General features: G+C 52.8%; 1 protein-coding gene across 5 annotated transcripts in view; it reads right to left on the minus strand.

The window, feature by feature from the left end:
* MAL (mal, T cell differentiation protein) overlaps positions 1-17,439 on the minus strand; it is a 49,548-nt gene extending 32,109 nt beyond the window's left edge. Inside the window, exon 1 of one of the 5 annotated variants that reach the window (XM_063617707.1) lies at positions 17,031-17,433. In XM_063617707.1, the coding sequence (XP_063473777.1) occupies positions 17,031-17,123 (93 nt within the window). In that variant the 5' untranslated portion in view covers positions 17,124-17,433. Of the gene's footprint in view, positions 1-17,030 lie in introns of all 5 variants that reach the window. The other 4 variants (XM_055242663.2, XM_055242661.2, XM_055242662.2 and 1 more) reach the window with 4 other exon arrangements.
* Positions 17,440-18,066: the final 627 nt, after the last annotated feature.

Raw genomic sequence — 18,066 nt, forward strand, 5'->3', positions numbered from 1 at the left:
GGAACAGAAACAGCTGCTGCCTCGGCTGAGTCACGCCCCTTGCTTTTGGAGCACAGGCCTTTGCTGCGGGCTTCTCTGGGAGAATTCTAATGCAGAGGCGCCCTGCCGGCTCCCTCCCCTTGGCAGGGGACTCCCATTCTCAGAGGAGCTGTCCTCCGAAGTCAAGTCACCGCGGGAGGCTGCAGCAAGTGATTCTGCCTCTTGGCCTCAGCTTCCTCTCTGCAAATGGCAACTCACAGCAGTCTCCCTATACTGGAGGCTGGTGTGAACTGGCTAAAACTACGGATGTGAGTACGAAGCTTCTGGCACTGAGCCCAGCACTACCAATATCTGGGAATAACACGTCGTTCATGCAGGAGGCTGACAGCTCAGTGGAAACAGATGCGTAAGCAGCCACTTAAGACGCAGGTGGACAACCAGCCCTGAGCGGGCAGAGCAGCCTGGACAGGTGCATAGGGTCAGTCGAGCCTTGGAGAGAGAGGTGGACCTAACTGGTTAACCAGGCCAAAGGACTGGGAGGGGCTCTCCAGGGGGCGGAAAGGGCACATGCCAAGCTCAGAGGATGCTGAAGCAGCTGTGATGGCTTTGGAGGCTGAAGGCTGGGCAGCGGGGCATGGGTCAAGGCGTAGCAGAAGATAGGGCTCGAGGGAGGGTGAGCCTCCAGCCCCGCTGTGTGCAAAGCTGAGATTTGTTGTAAACCATAAGTCAAAGCTGGTTCCTGCCCTGCTCCACCTACTAAATGTACAGAGAGCAAACAGAGTAAGAAGGGCACCCACACCAGGGAGATAAGGCACTCCTAGGCACGGAGCAATCTGTTCCAGCCTGGCCTCAGGACCCCACTGGCCAAATATTTGTCCAGAGCAAGGGAGTATGTGAGGGTTCAAGCATTTCCTTTCATCAAGGAGACTCCAGGTGGCTCCCAGCCTCCAGGTGGCAATGCACAGAGGCAATTATTTTGAAAACATTATTGGCACCCTGGAGGCACGGTGCTGTGTCCCCTTTGTTTCTGCCAACAGGCCAGACTTCCTCCGACCCCACAGCTGCACCCTGTCACTGTCCATCAAAATAGAGATGGGACAGCTGGCTGGGTGATCTGAAAGGTCTCTAGTTGGGTGGCTCTGGAGGGACAAGGGTTGAGTGCTCTAAGTCCCAGGGCCTTGAGTTAGAAGATGGGGGTGGGGCCTCAGCAAACACTCTATCCCCCTCAGCCCTGACTATACATTAAGTCACCTGGGGCACCTTTAGAAAAAAACCACCAAAACCCAGGACTCATGCCCAGAGTCTGATTCCCGTGAAAGAAGCAGAGTGATGGGACAGATGCCCCAGACTCTTGGCCAAGGCCTTGTGATGTGTTGCCGTAGCACAAGGCCATGGGCGATGCTCTGTAACTCCTGTAAGACAGAAGAGGAAACAGCTCCTGTCTCAGGGCCCTGCCTGCCATCCAGCGATGCCAGCCGACTGCCCCCCTCCAGGTCCTGCCCGGCCTCTCAGTGCAAAATGTCGCCCTAGCGTTTCCTCTCCTTTCCCCTCCTCTCCTCTCCTCGAGCTTGGAACCCTGTCTTGCCTGGAATATGAGACTAGCTTGTCCTTGGGTTTCCTCTGAACTCTGAGATGCCGCCTGACTGTCTGAGGATGGGGACTGAGAGGGTGCATGAGCATTTGGAGGCCCCTCCCAACCCTGGTATGACAGAGCTGGAAACCACCCATCTTTAATTCAGTCCAGTTGGGCGTGCTGAGCAGAGGTGAGCTTCTCTAGGAACATGGGATAATGTACAAAACTGGACAAAAAGTTTCCAAAGAGTTCACATCCATGGTCTACCCAATGAAATGATGTTTGTGAAAAAAAAAATCTGTCAGGAATTGTCTTCCTGGGAGCTCTTGTGTGAACTCAGAGAAGCTTCTCATGTTTTCTTTCCAAATTAATCATGGGAAGCAGCCAGGGTGCTTAAGAGGTGGTTAAGGATGTGCACTTTGGAGCCAGGGTTGACGAGTTTGAAGTGAGCTCTGTCACTAGCTGGGTGACCTGCTGTCCCTGGGCAAGTTATTGAATCTCTCTGTCCCCTCATCTGAAAAGTAGTGATGACAGTAGTTGTGACTCAGGTTATATCTGCAGAGGGCCAGCACCTGGCTGCCACTAAGCGCTTGCTATCACAACTGTCATTAGATGAAGCAGCCTCTTCTGTAACTATGTGAAAATTCCCAGCAGTCTCAATATGATCTCAATACACACAATCATCTACTCCAAAACTTGTCCGAAATGAGCCAGAATTTTAAAATAACCTCAAAAGAATCAAAAAGAGAAAACCTATGGTCTCCAGAAACCAAAAGTTGAGAAAAATGTGCCTGCCCTGCCCAAGGAAGCACAAAGGGCACTAAGATATGAGCCAGCCTTCCTTCCAACAACGGGCCTGGTCATCAAGGACGGGAAGACGCATTCTCTGGCACATTCTTGAGATTCGTCTGGAGCTTCCATTCCCTGTGGCTGAAAGAGCTCTTCATCCACAGTACCAGTGTTTCCGCTGCAGGGCTGGGTAACAGAGGCAATGCAGAGGGCTTGCTCAAATTCTCTGGATATTTTTCTGGGGCTCCATTTCACTCAGGGCATCCACAAGCGGAAATTCTTCCAAGGACACATCAAGACGTGAACCAAAGAGGTCTTCCCAGGCAAGGCTTTCCATGTACACACCTGGTGGCGTGGTCCCCAGAGCCAAGCATCAGAATTCCCAACAGCACCGAGCACGTGGTGTGTGCCTTTGAAGGCATATGTGAACAACAGTTTGTGCTTTGAATTCTTGAGAGGTAAAGGAAACCAGCCACAGAACAGAGGCTGTGCACCATTGCTGAGCTCCCACGCCACTTAGGTCAAGTGGCAAAAATAATCTCCCCAGGAAGGAAAAGAAGAGATGTCCTCGCTGGACGAGGGAGGCATGTGGACTCATTCCCGTTTGCTGGGAGGACTGCAGGAAGCTCCCGGCCCTTCTGTGCCCTCCCAAGGCCACCAGGCGGAGCACCCCCCACTCATGTTTCTGGCAATCTATTCACTCACTGAGTCGTTTTAGCAGCCAAGAGTTATTTCAATGCCAGGAGGACATTTTGTGTAGGTGATCTGACCAGAAAAACAACTGTGTGGTTCAGGAGAGGCTCAGCAGTCTTTGCCCAGCTCTATGGGTTGATTGATTTAAGGCTAATCTTTCTAGGAGTGAGATAGAGGATAGGAAGCATTTTTCTGTGCGTATGTATGTATATGTGTGTGTGTGTACATGTATGCTTGTGTATATATGCATGTATGTGCCTATATGTATATGTATGCACATGTGTGTACTTCTCTGTATGCATGTGTATGTGTTTGTGTGCAGGTGTGTATGCATGTATGTATGTGTGTATGTCTGTGCATGTGTATGTGTGTGTATGGTGCGGCATATGCATGTGTATATGTATGTGTGCATGTGCCTGTGTATATGTGTGCACGTGCACGCATGTGTGTGCATGTGAGTGCACGTGTGTGTTTGTGTGTGTGTGTGTAGGTAGGTAGAGCTGGGTTAAAGATGAGCTACTGTAGAGCAGGTAGATGGCACAACAGGCTTTGATGTCTGGAAGAAGTTAAGAGGGCACCGAGCACCAGGTGGTGCGAGAATGAATATGCACAGAGCAGGAAGTCAGGGGAAGACCCAAGATCCCTAAATGCTGAAGGCTTCCCCAAAGTCCTGCGGCTCTTCCCCTAAAAAAATGCATCTGACAGGGAGGATAGGGGACTCCGTTCTAGTTCTGAGAGGCAAGGAGCAAACACCGCTTGGCTTCTTTACTTGTGTTAGCCCTACCTACCTCCTGGTACGAAGGAACTCAGTCCCAGCAAGCCAGAGGGAAGCTTCCCTCACTCACTCACCCACTCACTCACTCACTCACTCATTCAGTCACCCACTCACTCACTCAGTCACCCACTCACTCAGTCACCCACTCAGTCAGTCACTCACTCACTCACTCACTCACTCAGTCAGTCACTCACTCACTCACTCACTCACTCACTCAGTCACTCACTCACTCACTCACTCACTCACTCACTCACTCACTCAGTCACTCACTCACTCACTCAGTCACTCACTCACTCACTCACTCACTCAGTCACTCACTCACTCACTCACTCACTCACTCAGTCACTCACTCACTCACTCACTCACTCACTCACTCACTCAGTCACTCACTCACTCACTCACTCACTCACTCACTCACTCAGTCACCCACTCACTCAGTCACCCACTCACTCACTCACTCACTCAGTCACTCACTCACTCACCCACTCAGTCACTCAGTCACTCACTCACTCACTCACTCACTCACTCACTCACTCAGTCACTCACTCACTCACCCACTCAGTCACTCACTCACTCACTCACTCAGTCACTCACTCACTCAGTCACCCACTCAGTCACTCACTCACTCACTCACTCACTCACTCACCCACTCACTCACCCACTCACTCACTCAGTCACCCACTCACTCACTCACTCACTCAGTCACTCACTCACTCACTCAGTCACTCACTCACTCACTCACTCACTCAGTCACTCACTCACTCACTCAGTCACCCACTCACTCACTCACTCACTCAGTCAGTCACTCACTCACTCACCCACTCAGTCACTCAGTCACTCACTCACTCACTCACTCACTCACTCAGTCACTCACTCACTCACCCACTCAGTCACTCACTCAGTCACTCACTCACTCACTCAGTCACTCACTCACTCAGTCACCCACTCACTCACTCACTCACTCAGTCACTCACTCACTCACCCACTCACTCACCCACTCACTCACTCAGTCACCCACTCACTCACTCACTCACTCAGTCAGTCACTCACTCACCCACTCAGTCACTCACTCACTCACTCACTCACTCAGTCACCCACTCACTCAGTCACCCACTCACTCACTCACTCACTCACTCACTCAGTCACCCACTCACTCACTCACCCACTCACTCACCCACTCACTCACTCACTCACTCAGTCACTCACTCACTCAGTCACTCACTCACTCACTCACTCACTCAGTCACTCACTCACTCACTCACTGAGCCACTCACTCACTCACTCACTCACTCACTCACTCAGTCACTCACTCACCCACCCACTCACTCACTCACTCACTCACTCACTCACTCACTCACCCACCCACTCACTCACTCACTCACTCACTCACTCAGTCACTCACTCACTCACTCAGTCACTCACTCACCCACCCACTCACTCACCCACCCACTCACTCACTCAGTCACTCACTCAGTCACTCACTCACTCACTCACTCACTCACTCACTCAGTCACTCACTCACTCAGCCACTCACTCACCCACTCACTCACTCACTCAGTCACTCACTCACTCAGTCACTCACTCACTCACTCACTCAGTCACTCACTCACTCACTCACTCAGTCACTCACTCACTCACTCAGCCACTCACTCACTCACTCACTCACTCAGTCACTCACTCACTCACTCAGTCACTCACTCACTCAGTCACTCACTCACTCACTCAGTCACTCACTCACTCACTCACCCACTCACTCACCCACTCACTCACTCACTCACTCAGTCACTCACTCACTCACTCAGTCACTCACTCACTCACTCACCCACTCACTCACCCACTCACTCACTCACCCACTCACTCACTCACTCACTCAGTCACTCACTCACTCACTCAGTCACTCACTCACTCACTCACTCAGTCACTCACTCACTCACTCACTCAGTCACTCACTCACTCACTCACCCACTCACTCACTCACTCACTCAGTCACTCACCCACTCACTCACTCACTCAGTCACTCACTCACTCACTCACTCACTCACTCAGTCACTCACTCACTCACTCAGTCACTCACTCACTCACTCAGTCACTCACTCACTCAGTCACTCACTCACTCACTCACTCAGTCACTCACCCACTCACTCACTCACTCAGTCACTCACTCACCCACTCACTCACTCACCCACTCACTCACTCAGTCACTCACTCACTCACTCAGTCACTCACTCACTCACTCACCCACTCACTCACCCACTCACTCACTCACCCACTCACTCACTCACTCACTCACTCAGTCACTCACTCACTCACTCAGTCACTCACTCACTCACTCACTCAGTCACTCACTCACTCACTCACTCAGTCACTCACTCACTCACCCACTCACTCACTTAGTCGCTCACTCACTTACTCATTCAGTCACTCAGTTAGTCAGTCACTCAGTCACTCACTCACTCAGTCACTCACTCACTCAGTCACTCACTCAGTCACTCACTCACTCACTCACTCACTCACCCACTCACTCACTTAGTCGCTCACTCACTTACTCATTCAGTCACTCAGTTAGTCAGTCACTCAGTCACTCACTCTCTTACTCACTGACTCAGTCACTTGGTCATTCATTCATTCACTCACGCATTTAACAGATGCTGAGAGTGGCATGGTCAACACTAAGGCAGGCACACCCAGGGAAGTGGATCTCATTCAAATACACACTTTAATGAACGGAGCCCACCTCTCCCTTCCTCTCCTCTCTCATGCAGTCTTGCCACAGTCCCCATTGGAGCAGCTCTGGGTCCACCAAGGGTGGATTCAGGCCCTGGTGAAAGTGTCAGTGTCTCAGCAATGGTGACCAGATACCGAATGTCACACAGGACAGGGACAGAGCCCGGTAGTTGGCACAAGATTCCCACCTGAGCCCATGGGGACAGATCGGGGGAGGGGTCTGAGATTCTCTGGGTGGCGACCCTCTCCCTGCATCACCTGAAAAGGCAGATTATTGGGAGTCTGACCCCTGGGACTGCTACCACAGAGAACCCTGGGAGCGGGGCTGGGACCTGACTTGGTTTACCTACACCAGTCACTCTCCCCTCCTGGCCTCTTCATCAGCAGGCTTCTTCCTCCCAGAGGGACCCCTCATGCCATCATCACCCCCAGCTAGCCTTAGACAGTGTTCCTTATCTAATCTGAAGGCAAGAGCAGGACTCAGGGGGTTTGGATCAGTTTGTGAAGAAGGGGATAGAGATTTGGGATTAAAAGATCTAAGAGCTGTTGCCGGGCGCGGTGGTTCACGCCTGTAATCCCAGCACTTTGGGAGGCTGAGACGAGCGGATCACGAGGTCAGGACATTGAGACCATCCTGGCTAACACGGTGAAACCACGTCTCTACTAAAAATACAAAAAATTAGCCGGGCGTGGTGGTGGGCGCCTGCAGTCCCAGCTACTCGGGAGGTTGAAGCAGGAGAATGGCGTGAGCCCAGGAGGCAGAGGTTGCAATGAGCTGAGATCGCACCACCGCACTCTAGCCTGGGTGACAGAGCCAGACTTCCATCTCAAAAAAAAAAAAAATCTAAGAGCTGAGTGCAGGGCCATAGTTTATATTAACAAGGCAAGTTGGACTGGGAAGAGCCCTCTGTTCAGGCTTGCAATCTCACCCCTCTTGAGCCTCAGGGAAGCCTCTCCCATAGCACACGCCGCCGGCAGGACAAAGTGACTGCTGACTTAACACCCACCTCCCTCACGAGCTAGAGGACAGTCACTAGTTCCTGAATGAATGAAAACTCCTCGCAGATGCACAAATCTAGGGGGCTTTCTGATAGGCATGTCTTCATTTGAATGGAAAATTCTGCCTACCACATCTACACCCGCTGGCCTTACCCAGCAGGATAAACAGAAACCAAGAGGTTCTGTGAAAATACCGGGTAAGCCACCTGTAAAAGGCAAAATCCGTGGAAATGCTAGACCAGACAGGAGTGGCTTAAATGCAAGAAAAACAAAAGGGATTTATGGGAGTCACCAGGTAGGTTAGTAATGTGAACAAACCAACAAAACAGGTGTACACCTGCAAGAGGCGAGAGAAGGCTGCCCGCCCAGGGTCTGGGAGGGTCCAAGGGAGCTGGAACTCCCAGAGTCTCTTGGGGACTGGCAGCCTTTGTCCGTTTCACCCTCTGTTCACCTTTGAGGTCAAGGACTTATCTTATGATTCATCAATGTTAGGTAGGTGAGAGAGGAGACCCGAGCCCCTTACCTACCGATGCTTGCTGAGAACAAATGTTTCAGAGTTCTTGATCTGTGCCAGGGATGTGGGCAGACTCAGGGTGTAGGCACGAGACAGACAATAAGCAAAGGTCCGCAGGATGTGCTCTGAGTGCCAGGAAAGGGTGCTAGGAGGGTGGGCTTCCTGGTGGAGGTGATGGGTTAGCTCAGGCCTAAAGGGCCACCTCCAACAAAGAAGCATTCCCACTGCTGCCCCCAACCTGATCACAAATGGAGATGAAGGAGGTCTGTGGCTGGTTTTAGAAATAGTCCTGAGACCCACAAGCTGGGCGGTTCCTTCCCTGCCAGGCCCCTCAATCCAACTATGCCCACCTGCCAAGCAGCTGGGGGCCAGGATGGAGGCTGGGCGCGGTGAGGGCACAGGTTTTTGCCAGAGGCTGCCCCCTCCCTGAACCGATGCCCTTGCATACAGCCGACACACTGACACTGATGACAAATCACTTTTGAAAGCTTTAATCTGAGCCCACTGGTAATTCGTTCCTACACCTGCGGGCAGATGTAGCTATGTGTCACACTCAGAATCCACAAAGCTCTGCCTGCCCATCCTGGCACCAGGCTGGCAGGGTGATGTAGAGAGGCTTAGAAGGCAGCCTGCTCCCTGGGCAGAAGGCAGGCTGGGGCTGCCACCCTGTCCTCCACCCCTTGGCTGCCCCATCAAGCTCTTAGCTGAGGACACACTGACCTCTGCCCTCAGTTGTTCCTTCTTGGTGAGAGGAGAGCCACTGGGAAGGCCCCAGGAAGGTGGTGCCTGTGCAGGACTCGGTGACCCCAGGGAAAAGTCAAGTGTGGCCTCCACAGCCTGGCCCAATCCCAATCCTCATGCAGCACCTGCTTGAGAATGGAACAGAGGGCACCTATGGCAAAGATGTTGGGGGCGGGCCTTGCGGACCATGCGAAACCAATCGGCACATGTCGGCCAGTTGGTTTCAGAGCACATGCTTAAATTATTAGTCAGCGAATAATAACAGCACTTGATAGCTATGGGGCAGTAGCTACGTGAGGCAGGTGCTGCTATGTCCCGCTTTTACTGATGCAGAAACTGAGGCACAGTTACCTGCGCACGTTCCCACAGCTGCCGGGTGCTCCTCTGACGAGCTGGCTGAGGCCCAGATCCAGACCCCCATGGGTAGGACAGTTACCTCATGTGTCTAGGGTCAGCTTTGGAAATGGCCAGGAGATTTTTGTTTTGGTGACAGCTTCTCACTCTGTCACCCACACTGGAGGGCAGTGATGCGATCACAGCTCACTACAGCCTTGACCTCCAGGCTCAAGCGATCCTCCCATCCCAGCCTCCTGAGTAGCTGGGACTATGGGTGCAAGCCATCATGGTTGGCGAATTGCTTACATTTTTTGTAGAAATGGGGTCTTGCTGTGTTGCCCAGGCTGATCTCAAACTCCTGACCTTAAGTGATCCTCTCACCTTGACCTCCCAGAGTGCCGGGATTACAGGCGCGTTAACTTGGAGGAGGGAGAATAACCAATTAGTCTTTTAGTCTTTAGGCCACTCCCAGCCGGCTTCTCCCTCCCTGGCCTGCCACTGAAACAATGAGTCTCAATAGCCTCTGTTCCTTCAGGGGAAAACAGTAGCAAGGTTTGTGTTGATGACACGTACAGCACAAGATGAAACGCCAAAGGATCCCGCTCCCTCTTCGGCAGATGCAGGCCTGTAGTTCAGTCTGAAGAAGAGGGAGGGGCCGCCATGCAGACCCCACCCCTCCCCACTCCACTGACAGGTCAGGGAACGTCATCTTCTGTCCTTCCCCATGGCCCTACTCCTGGAGTGTCCACCTCCCAGGCCCCCGTGGGCCTCCCTCCAAGTTAGTTCTGGGACTTTTACTTTCTGTCTCCTCCCCCTGCCCTTTCAGCTCCTCCCCTCCCAGCCCACTGCATTCTCACAGGGACTGGAGGTTCTGGCGGGGAACTGCAGGTCAGTGAGGCTGGCTGTGTGACCCTGCACCTTCTCTTCCCACTGCAGAGGTGCTGTGGCTGGTGACAGGTTTTCCTTGATTTCCTACATACGTTTTTCAGGACCCAGGGCCTGGGTACGTTAAAATGATTCACCCAATACTGGCATAGAACACTAGCTGTGAATGAGGTCGCAGTGGCAGAGAGCGTGGGGAGAAGTGCTGCAGAGAATCAGAGTGTGGCACATTCATGACCCCAAGAAGGGAAATGGCTACACTGCTCGTGCCCAGCTGGGAGCTCACTGGGAACCAAACCTTTCACCAGGGTGTCAAAGGCAATTTGGAGCCTTCCAAATTGATGAGAGACCACGAGGGACCTGCTCCATGCTCCACGCCCTTGGGAAAAATCTGAAAGCTGTGAGAAGGAGCTGCCCATACACCCCAGAACGTTCCTGCTTCAAGGACAAGAGGCACAGTCCCCCACTGTCCTCACACCCATCAGCACCAGGAGGGAACGCCTGCTGGGGTGTCCTATCAGCACCTGTCCCCGAGGCCTGCCGGTCCAAAGCACCATGTCTAGGGACTGAGACTGTAGGGGCCAGCAGGAAGCCCCAGAGTGGATTAAGTCAGCCCCCAGCCCCTTCTGGTTCAAGTCTGGCAGGCTGTGTCCTATGTCAAGGCAGGTATCAGGTAGTCTAGTCCCTACTCCCAGCCCTTTCTCTAGGGAATGAGTCTGGGCCCAAGGACAAAGCCAAGCCACTGCTAAGGCTGTGCAGAGCTAGTCTGTGCTGGCAGCACAATATGCTCTGCCCCTTGCCTGCTGGTGTGGGGAGTATAGGTGCAAAATTCAGCCCTTTTCCCTGGCTGACCTGAGTGTGAGTGCTGCTGGCAGCAGCATCATGGGGCTTCCTACTCACTTCTGAAAGCTCTGGGACAGAAAGGGGCCTTTGCACTAGTTCTGGCATTGCCCCATCCCCGTGAGGTGGGGGAGTGACTTATGAAAAGCTAAAAGGCAATCTTTTAAAATATAGCTCAGGTGTGATGACGCATGTCTGACAATCCCTTGGAGCTGAGCCCCATCATCACACTTAGCAGTTTCCAGGGAGCAGCTCAAAGTCACTGAGTCCTCACCAAAGCCAGCCTCTGGTCTTGAAAAACCAGAAAAGTCACTTCTCCACCAAACCCCTGTGAAACCTCTGTCTAGAACACTTCTCCTCCCTTTAGAGAGGAGGAGAGGAGAAAACACGGCAGATCATGCAGTAGCCCTCTCTAAATAGCTACAGAGAGGGGACAGAACCAGGAGCCAGTGGACACAGTCAGGGAAGGCCATCTCAGTCACCATCCCGTGCTGGCCAAGCAGGGCCTGCCCCACTCCCTGGCGCCTGCAGGAGAGGCTCCTAGCTAGTGCACAGGGAACTTTCTCCAGGAACAGAGGAGGTCCCTGGTCTGACTTGTGAGAACCTCAGAGCCCCTGGCTGCTTGCCCCAGCCTCTCCCTGAGAACTGTTCCCACTATTCTGTTCCCCATAAAAATATCAACAGGGTGGCCTGGCCTCCAGATGCCCGCTCCAAGTCTCAGCGAGTCAGTGGAGGGTGCACAGTGCAATGTGGGTTCTTCAACCTGCCCTGGACCTCGTGACTCAGAACCTGCAGGGTGTGTTTTTGACAAGGAGACCCAGAGGAGGTGTGAGCTTCCCAGTGGTCCTGAGCTGTCCCTTCATTCCTGTTGAGGGAGAGAAGGGACCCAAGCCTTGCTCAGTGCTGCCAGGTGGGCAGGGCTGCCTACTCAGGATCCCAGTGTGCCTTCTAGTGCAAACAAAATCTTGTGTGGCTGTTTAGGTGAAGGGAGAAGCCTGGGCATGACCTGCTCACTGCCAGAAGTGCTCACTGGACCCTGGAGACCCGGTGACCCAGGCAAGTTGCTCCCTGTCTGAGCCTCAGTTCCCCGCCAGCTCTGAAAGTGAGGTTTCTGTCATTCTACATCTCTGGTCTCCTAGGAGTTCCCATGCCACCTTCTCAATGCAGCCACAGCTTGGACCACCTAATGCAAAACTGCCTCGCCAGCCCATGGCCCAGTCCCGGCTGTGTCGGGCTGGCTCTTCCCCAGCCAGGTAGAAATCTAGCACGAGTCCCCAGACTTCTCTGGTCACTCTTAATAAGAGTCCAGTCACTTTAGGTCACAGAAAAGGTGTCATTTTAGTCATTACTCTGTCCAGTTCACTGTAACTGTCAAAACTGCAAACTGATTTCTGGTGTCTCCCCACCCCAACCCCAACCCGTGATGTGACCGCACCTCTCTTCATGTTTCTGAGGCACGGAGGAGGAGGGCATGTCCCTGGAGGGCTGGGTGACATTCCTCATGCTCTCACTCACAACCCTGCCTCCTTTGTGGCCTGGGGAGGAGGGGGCTGAGTAGATGATCTCACAACCCTCTTCAGGCACTTCATTCGCAAGTCCTGAACGGGTAGGGGGTCTCTCCTGGCACTCTGTGGGAGACATTGCGTCTGGGGGCCACAGCTGAGACGGAAAGCCTTCCCTGCGAACCTTTCATTCCCTGAATGGTGGCCCAGTGTCATGAAGCCCCTGGCTTAGAATGGAGAAGGAGACAGAGAGTGGCTCCAAAAGGAAAATTTCCTCACTGGGTGGGACTTTTGCAGGGGAGCAGGCCAGAAGCAAAGCCCTGGGTTTTGTTGAAGGAGGGGAGAGCATTGGCCATTTCACCCTTGGCCTATATGGGGCTGCACTGATGACCCCGCCACCTGCAATAGGGGCACAGCTTCTGTGGCTTTGGAGGTATTTGGAAAGGCAGTCTCACTTCCTAGTTGGGCCTGCCTTCCTCTTCCTGTGAGGCTCCTGCAGCTTTCAGAGGTCAGGAGGTCTGGAATAGGGGTGCTGGGCCAAGGAGAGGTTGCTATGCCCCACCCTGAGCTGCCACCCTCACTTGCTCTGGTGGGCAGTCCTCTCACCATGAAAGTGGCGCTCCACCCTGATCGCCTTGGACATCTGCGCCTCCCAGGCTGTTGGGAGGTCAGGCATGGGAATCTGAACTATGAGTCATCAACAACTCAGTGGACTACAGATTTAAAAAATAATCAAGCATTTCACACCCATTGGACTAGCAGAAAATTATAAAGTCTGACGCTACCAAGTGATGAGGAACAATGGCGACTTTCATGTGCTGCTGGTGGGGGCCGGGGAAGGTCTAGGTTTAGCCTGAAGCTTAAACAATTGGGAGGACCATGTTTATAAAAGAATACAAAATTAGGCAGAGTCTTGGAAGGGGCTTGAGTAAGTAGGGGTCTTGAACTTAATTAAACATCAACTTCCCAGTAAATCTGCTCCTGGGGTGTGTAAATTGGAATTACTCTTTTGGAAGGCAAGGTGATAACATCTGGGAAAATGACAATGTGCATATCCCATTGTGACCCAACAAGTCGCATCCTCCACGTGTTTCTGGGAGAAATTTCCAACAGGTAACTACAGAGGCAAATATGAGAATTCTTGGCAATGCTGTCTGCAATAGCTAAAGGCAGCAGATTGGAACTATCCAAAGTGTCTATTAACAGAAGACTGGATAAACAAAGTCAACATGTATAAATCTCAGAACATAAAGTTGCCTGGAAAGCACGTTGCAGAAGGATATGTACTGTATGCTGGCATTTTCATAAAGCGTGAAAACATGTAAAACAATGCCATGTGTGGTTCATATGTGTGCAATAAAAGTCTAACCTGTGCTTGGAAGTGAACACCACATTCAGCTTACAGGTGGCCCTGAGGACGGAGGGAGAGAGAGAATAAGATAACAGAAGGATGTCTAGGGGACTTAGATACCATCTGAAAGCTTCGTTTCCTTAATACATAAAAGCAAACAAGGCAAAATATTAAGATTTGACAAAGTCGGGCAATAATTATGTAGGTGTCAAAGTATTACATATATTCTTCTGTGGCATTTGAAATATTTCTATTTTTTTGTTTTTTAAACTTGAGGTGAAATTCACATATCATCAAACCAATCATTTTAAGTTGACAGTTCAGTGACATTTAGTACATTCATGGTGTTGTGCACCCACCAACTCAATCTAATTCCAAAGCATTTTCATTACCCCCAAAAGGAAACCCCATAGCGATTAAACAACTGCTCCCCTCAGTCCCTGGCAAACCACCAGGGTTTGTGTTCTGTCTCTACGGATTTATCTATTCCAGTATTTTATATAAATGGAATCATACACTATAAGACGTTTTGTGCCTCGTGTCTTTTGCTTAGCATGGAGTTTTCAAAGTTTTTCAACTTTGTAGCACGTATCAGTACTTCATTCTTTTCTATGGTCAGGTAGTATCCATCGTTTGGATATGTTGCACTTTGTTATTCAGTTCATTGCTGATGGCCACTGGGCTGTGTGTTATTGTGAAGAGTGCTGCTATGAGCATGCATGTGCCAATACTAAAGTCCCTGCTTTGAATCCTTTGGTTATATACCCAGGAGTGGAATTGCTGGGTCAGAGGGTAATTTTTTGAGGGAACACCAAACGGTTTTCCACAGTGGCTGAACCATTTCACATTCCCACCAGCTGGCATACAAGGGTTCCCATTTCTCCATATCCAATACTTGATGTTTTCAATTTTTTGGATAGTAGCCATCCTAATGGGTGTGAAATGGTATCTCATTGTGATTTCTTTCTATTTATTTATTTTATTTATTTACTTATTTATTTATTTTTTTGAGACCGAGTCTCACTCTGTTGCCCAGGCGGGAGTGCAGTGGCGTGATCTTGGCTTACTGCAACTTCTGCCTCCCAGGTTCAAGCGATGCTCATGCCTCAGCCTGCTGAGTAGCTGGGACTACAGGAATGAGCCACCCCACGCCTGGCTTTTTTTGTGTGTGTGTATTTTTAGTAGAGACGGGGTTTCCACCCACCTCAGCCTCCCAAACTGCTGGGATTACAGGCGTGAGCCACCGCACCTGGCCTCATTGTAGTTTCAATTTAGTTTTCCTAATGCCTGATGATGTTAAGCATCTTTTTATGTGCATATTGGCCATTTGTATATCTTCTTTGTAGAAACCTCTGTTCAAGTCCATTGTCCATTTTCTAATTGGGTTGTCTTTTTGTTGTTGAGTTGTAATATTCCATAATTTAAAAAAACCTCTCGAGTAGCTGGGAGGCTGAGGCAGGAGAATGGCGTGAACCCGGGAGGCGGAGCTTGCAGTGAGCCAAGATCGCGCCACTGCACTCCAGCCTGGGCGACAGAGCGAGACTCCGTCTCAAAAACAAAAACAAAAACAGAAACTCTCCCGGGGTGACCAGCGCCTTCTCAGGCGCTTTAATTCTCCACTCCTTCCACACATCAAATATATACAGCTTCATATTTACAGTCCATGCAGAGAAGAACTGAGAGGCTTGGGATCAGCTTTCTCCTCTTCTCTCCCAGGCACCTGCGAGCCCATCCCTAATCTAGAGCATGTGGAAGACGCCTGGAGATGACTATGCATTGCGGGTCTCCTGGGAAGTGAGGAAGGGAGGTGGGGAACAGCGGTGAGGTGGAGAAGTGACTTTCTAAGTCAGCTGAGAGAAGTGTTCTGAGCGAGGGGGTGTTGTTTCTTCTGGAAGCCCCACTACGGGCAGGCCACAAAGCCACGCTGGAGGAGCAAGCTGCCAGTTGTAGATGGTTCCAAGGTTTCCTACCCCGCTGTAATCTCTGCAGCATTGGTGGGTTGGGTGGGAGCCTCCGGTAACCCTTCTCGCAGATCAGATCGCCCCGTCTAACTGGACTGTTCCTACTCTCAGGGGCACTCCTTCTTGTATGCTGAACTTCTAAAAGGAGGCCAGCGGGGGGCTGGCTCTCCGTAAATGGTGGGGCTGCATTCATTGGCATCCAGGGTTTCTTCTAAATGTAACTGCTTTGATTCCGCCTATCCCTAAGATTTAAAGTCACCAGTTCCACCCAGGTTTGCGTTCGACTGGACTTTCACTCCAAGTTCAATGATAGGCCTGCTCGCAGGCGGCCGCAGCCCTCTTAGCCTCTGCTAAGGTATTCACACCCTCCCCCTCCAATCAGGCAATAACAACCTGGAGTCCAATTTTTAAACAGCCGGGCTCCGACATTTTCTTTCCCGCCCAACTCTTCACGCTGACGCTTCTGAGGGTGGGGTGCCGGATAAGGTGACGGACCGCACCCACAGAATATACAGGGCACACCCCTCCCAGGTGAAGGCCAGCGGCCCCCGGGGAGTTGAGGCTGAGGGGGGTCACTTCGGCCTCGCGACACCGTGAGCGCTTATCAGGACTTCTCAGTAGGAAGCGCTTTCCTGCAGCCTCAGGCAGAGACCGTGCGTGCAAGGCGGGACCGACCGCAGGTGCAGAGGCCCCGGGGCTGCCCAAGGTCAGCCGAGGCGAGCGGATTGCTCTCGCCGCCACCCCCCACCCCCCACCCTCCATCTCCTCCACCCCCACTCCACACGCGGGGCAGAAGGACAGCGGCCGAGCAAACGATGGCCTCATTTCCAGATCGAATTGGTCGCAAATACGTTCCCTCGCCAGAAACTTTAAAAGGCCAGAAGAAAATAAACCGGATTCAGCTCCATCTCATCTCCAAATCTCGGTTGGTAATACTAACGTTTCTCTTGCTAATTTTTTTTTCTTTTTTAAAGAAACCTTCTCCCTTGAAAAAGCTGCGCACTTCTACCCAACCGCGCAAAGCGCAGCGTGAGCTTCGGTGGCGCTGCGCGCGTCAAGTGGGCCCCGCGCGCAGCTTTGGGACCAGCGAACCAAGAGCCCTGGCCCGCTGCCAACATCTGATCCCGGTTGGGAACCCGGTTTTTCCTCCATAGTCCTGTAGACTGTTCCCCTCATTCTGTTGGTCTAGAAGGGGACAAACGACCGGAGGTGGGAGGGGACTTCCCTGGCTTAGTCCCCGCCCTGCCCCTGCGGCCCCAACGCTCCCGGGACCTGCGCAGCTAGCGGATCCAGACCGACAGCTGTGCTGGGCGCCCGAGAGAGCGCACGGCTCAGCCCACCCCGTCCCTTCTCCGGCCAGGAGCCACTCACAAACTCAAAGATGAAGAGCAAGTCGGGGAAGGTGGTGAAGACCGAGAAGCCACTGGGCAGGGTGCTGCCCCCCGACGCCGCTGCGGGGGCCATGACGGCGTGCTCGCGTCGGCCTTGGGACGGGACGCGCGCCGCTCAGACTCCGCGCAGACCTCTCGCTTGCTCCGCGGAGCCCAGTGGCCTGGGCGCCCCCGCGCGCGGGTTAAGAGCAGGGGAGCCCGGGGCAGAAGAGGGAGGAGCCCCGGCCGCCGCCCAACCCCGCCTCCCGCCCCACGCCCCGGGACACCCGGCCCAGCGCCGCGGGCACCGCCCTGAACCTCTTCGAGGGCCCGCTGCGGGCGTCCAGAGCTGGGGACTGTGGGCTTGACTCCTGCGTTCCAGCCGTGGGTGCCACCTCTTGCGGGAAGCAGGGCAAAACCACTTTGGTCAGGCGCTCCTCATGCCTTTCTCGCTTCGTAGGTGACCATCATCTCCTAAGAATGATAACCATCAGTAATCGGGACCCCAAACCTTCTCACCAAGGCATCCCTCGGGTCACCATTGCTTTAACTTTGAATTTGGGTCTCCTTCATTTTTCCGCTGGATGCGTTAATGTGCGCGACCCACAGCTCCAGGCGGCGGTTTCCTGGCGGAACGGCACCACCGCCACAGGCTGGGGGTCTGCAGTGGGGGCTGGGACCGGCCCCGGCCGCCGGCCCCTTCCGCGTCCACCGAGCCGGCGCTGGTTCGGCGCTGGGAACCTGCACCGGGGCCTCTCTGCTTGGTGCTGCGCGTCTGCCTGAGAGTAGGAGGTTGCTCCCAGCCGTGCCGGCCCCAGCAGAAGGCTGCTGGTGGTGGTGCTGGGGCAGATCTGCCTTGAATCCACGGGACAGGAAGGGACGTTACCAGAAGAGATTCATCGCTTTCTCTTGGTCTGGGCAGTCCCGGCCTTTTGAGGGTGGGACCGCTACTACCCCCACCCCCATGTTCTTTGCCTGCCTGTTGACTGCCGGTGTTTCATGTTTTGTTTCTCTGTTTCACTGTTTTTTATTTTTTG

The sequence above is a fragment of the Symphalangus syndactylus genome, chromosome 14, assembly GCF_028878055.3.
Source record: "Symphalangus syndactylus isolate Jambi chromosome 14, NHGRI_mSymSyn1-v2.1_pri, whole genome shotgun sequence".
NCBI lineage: Eukaryota > Metazoa > Chordata > Mammalia > Primates > Hylobatidae > Symphalangus > Symphalangus syndactylus.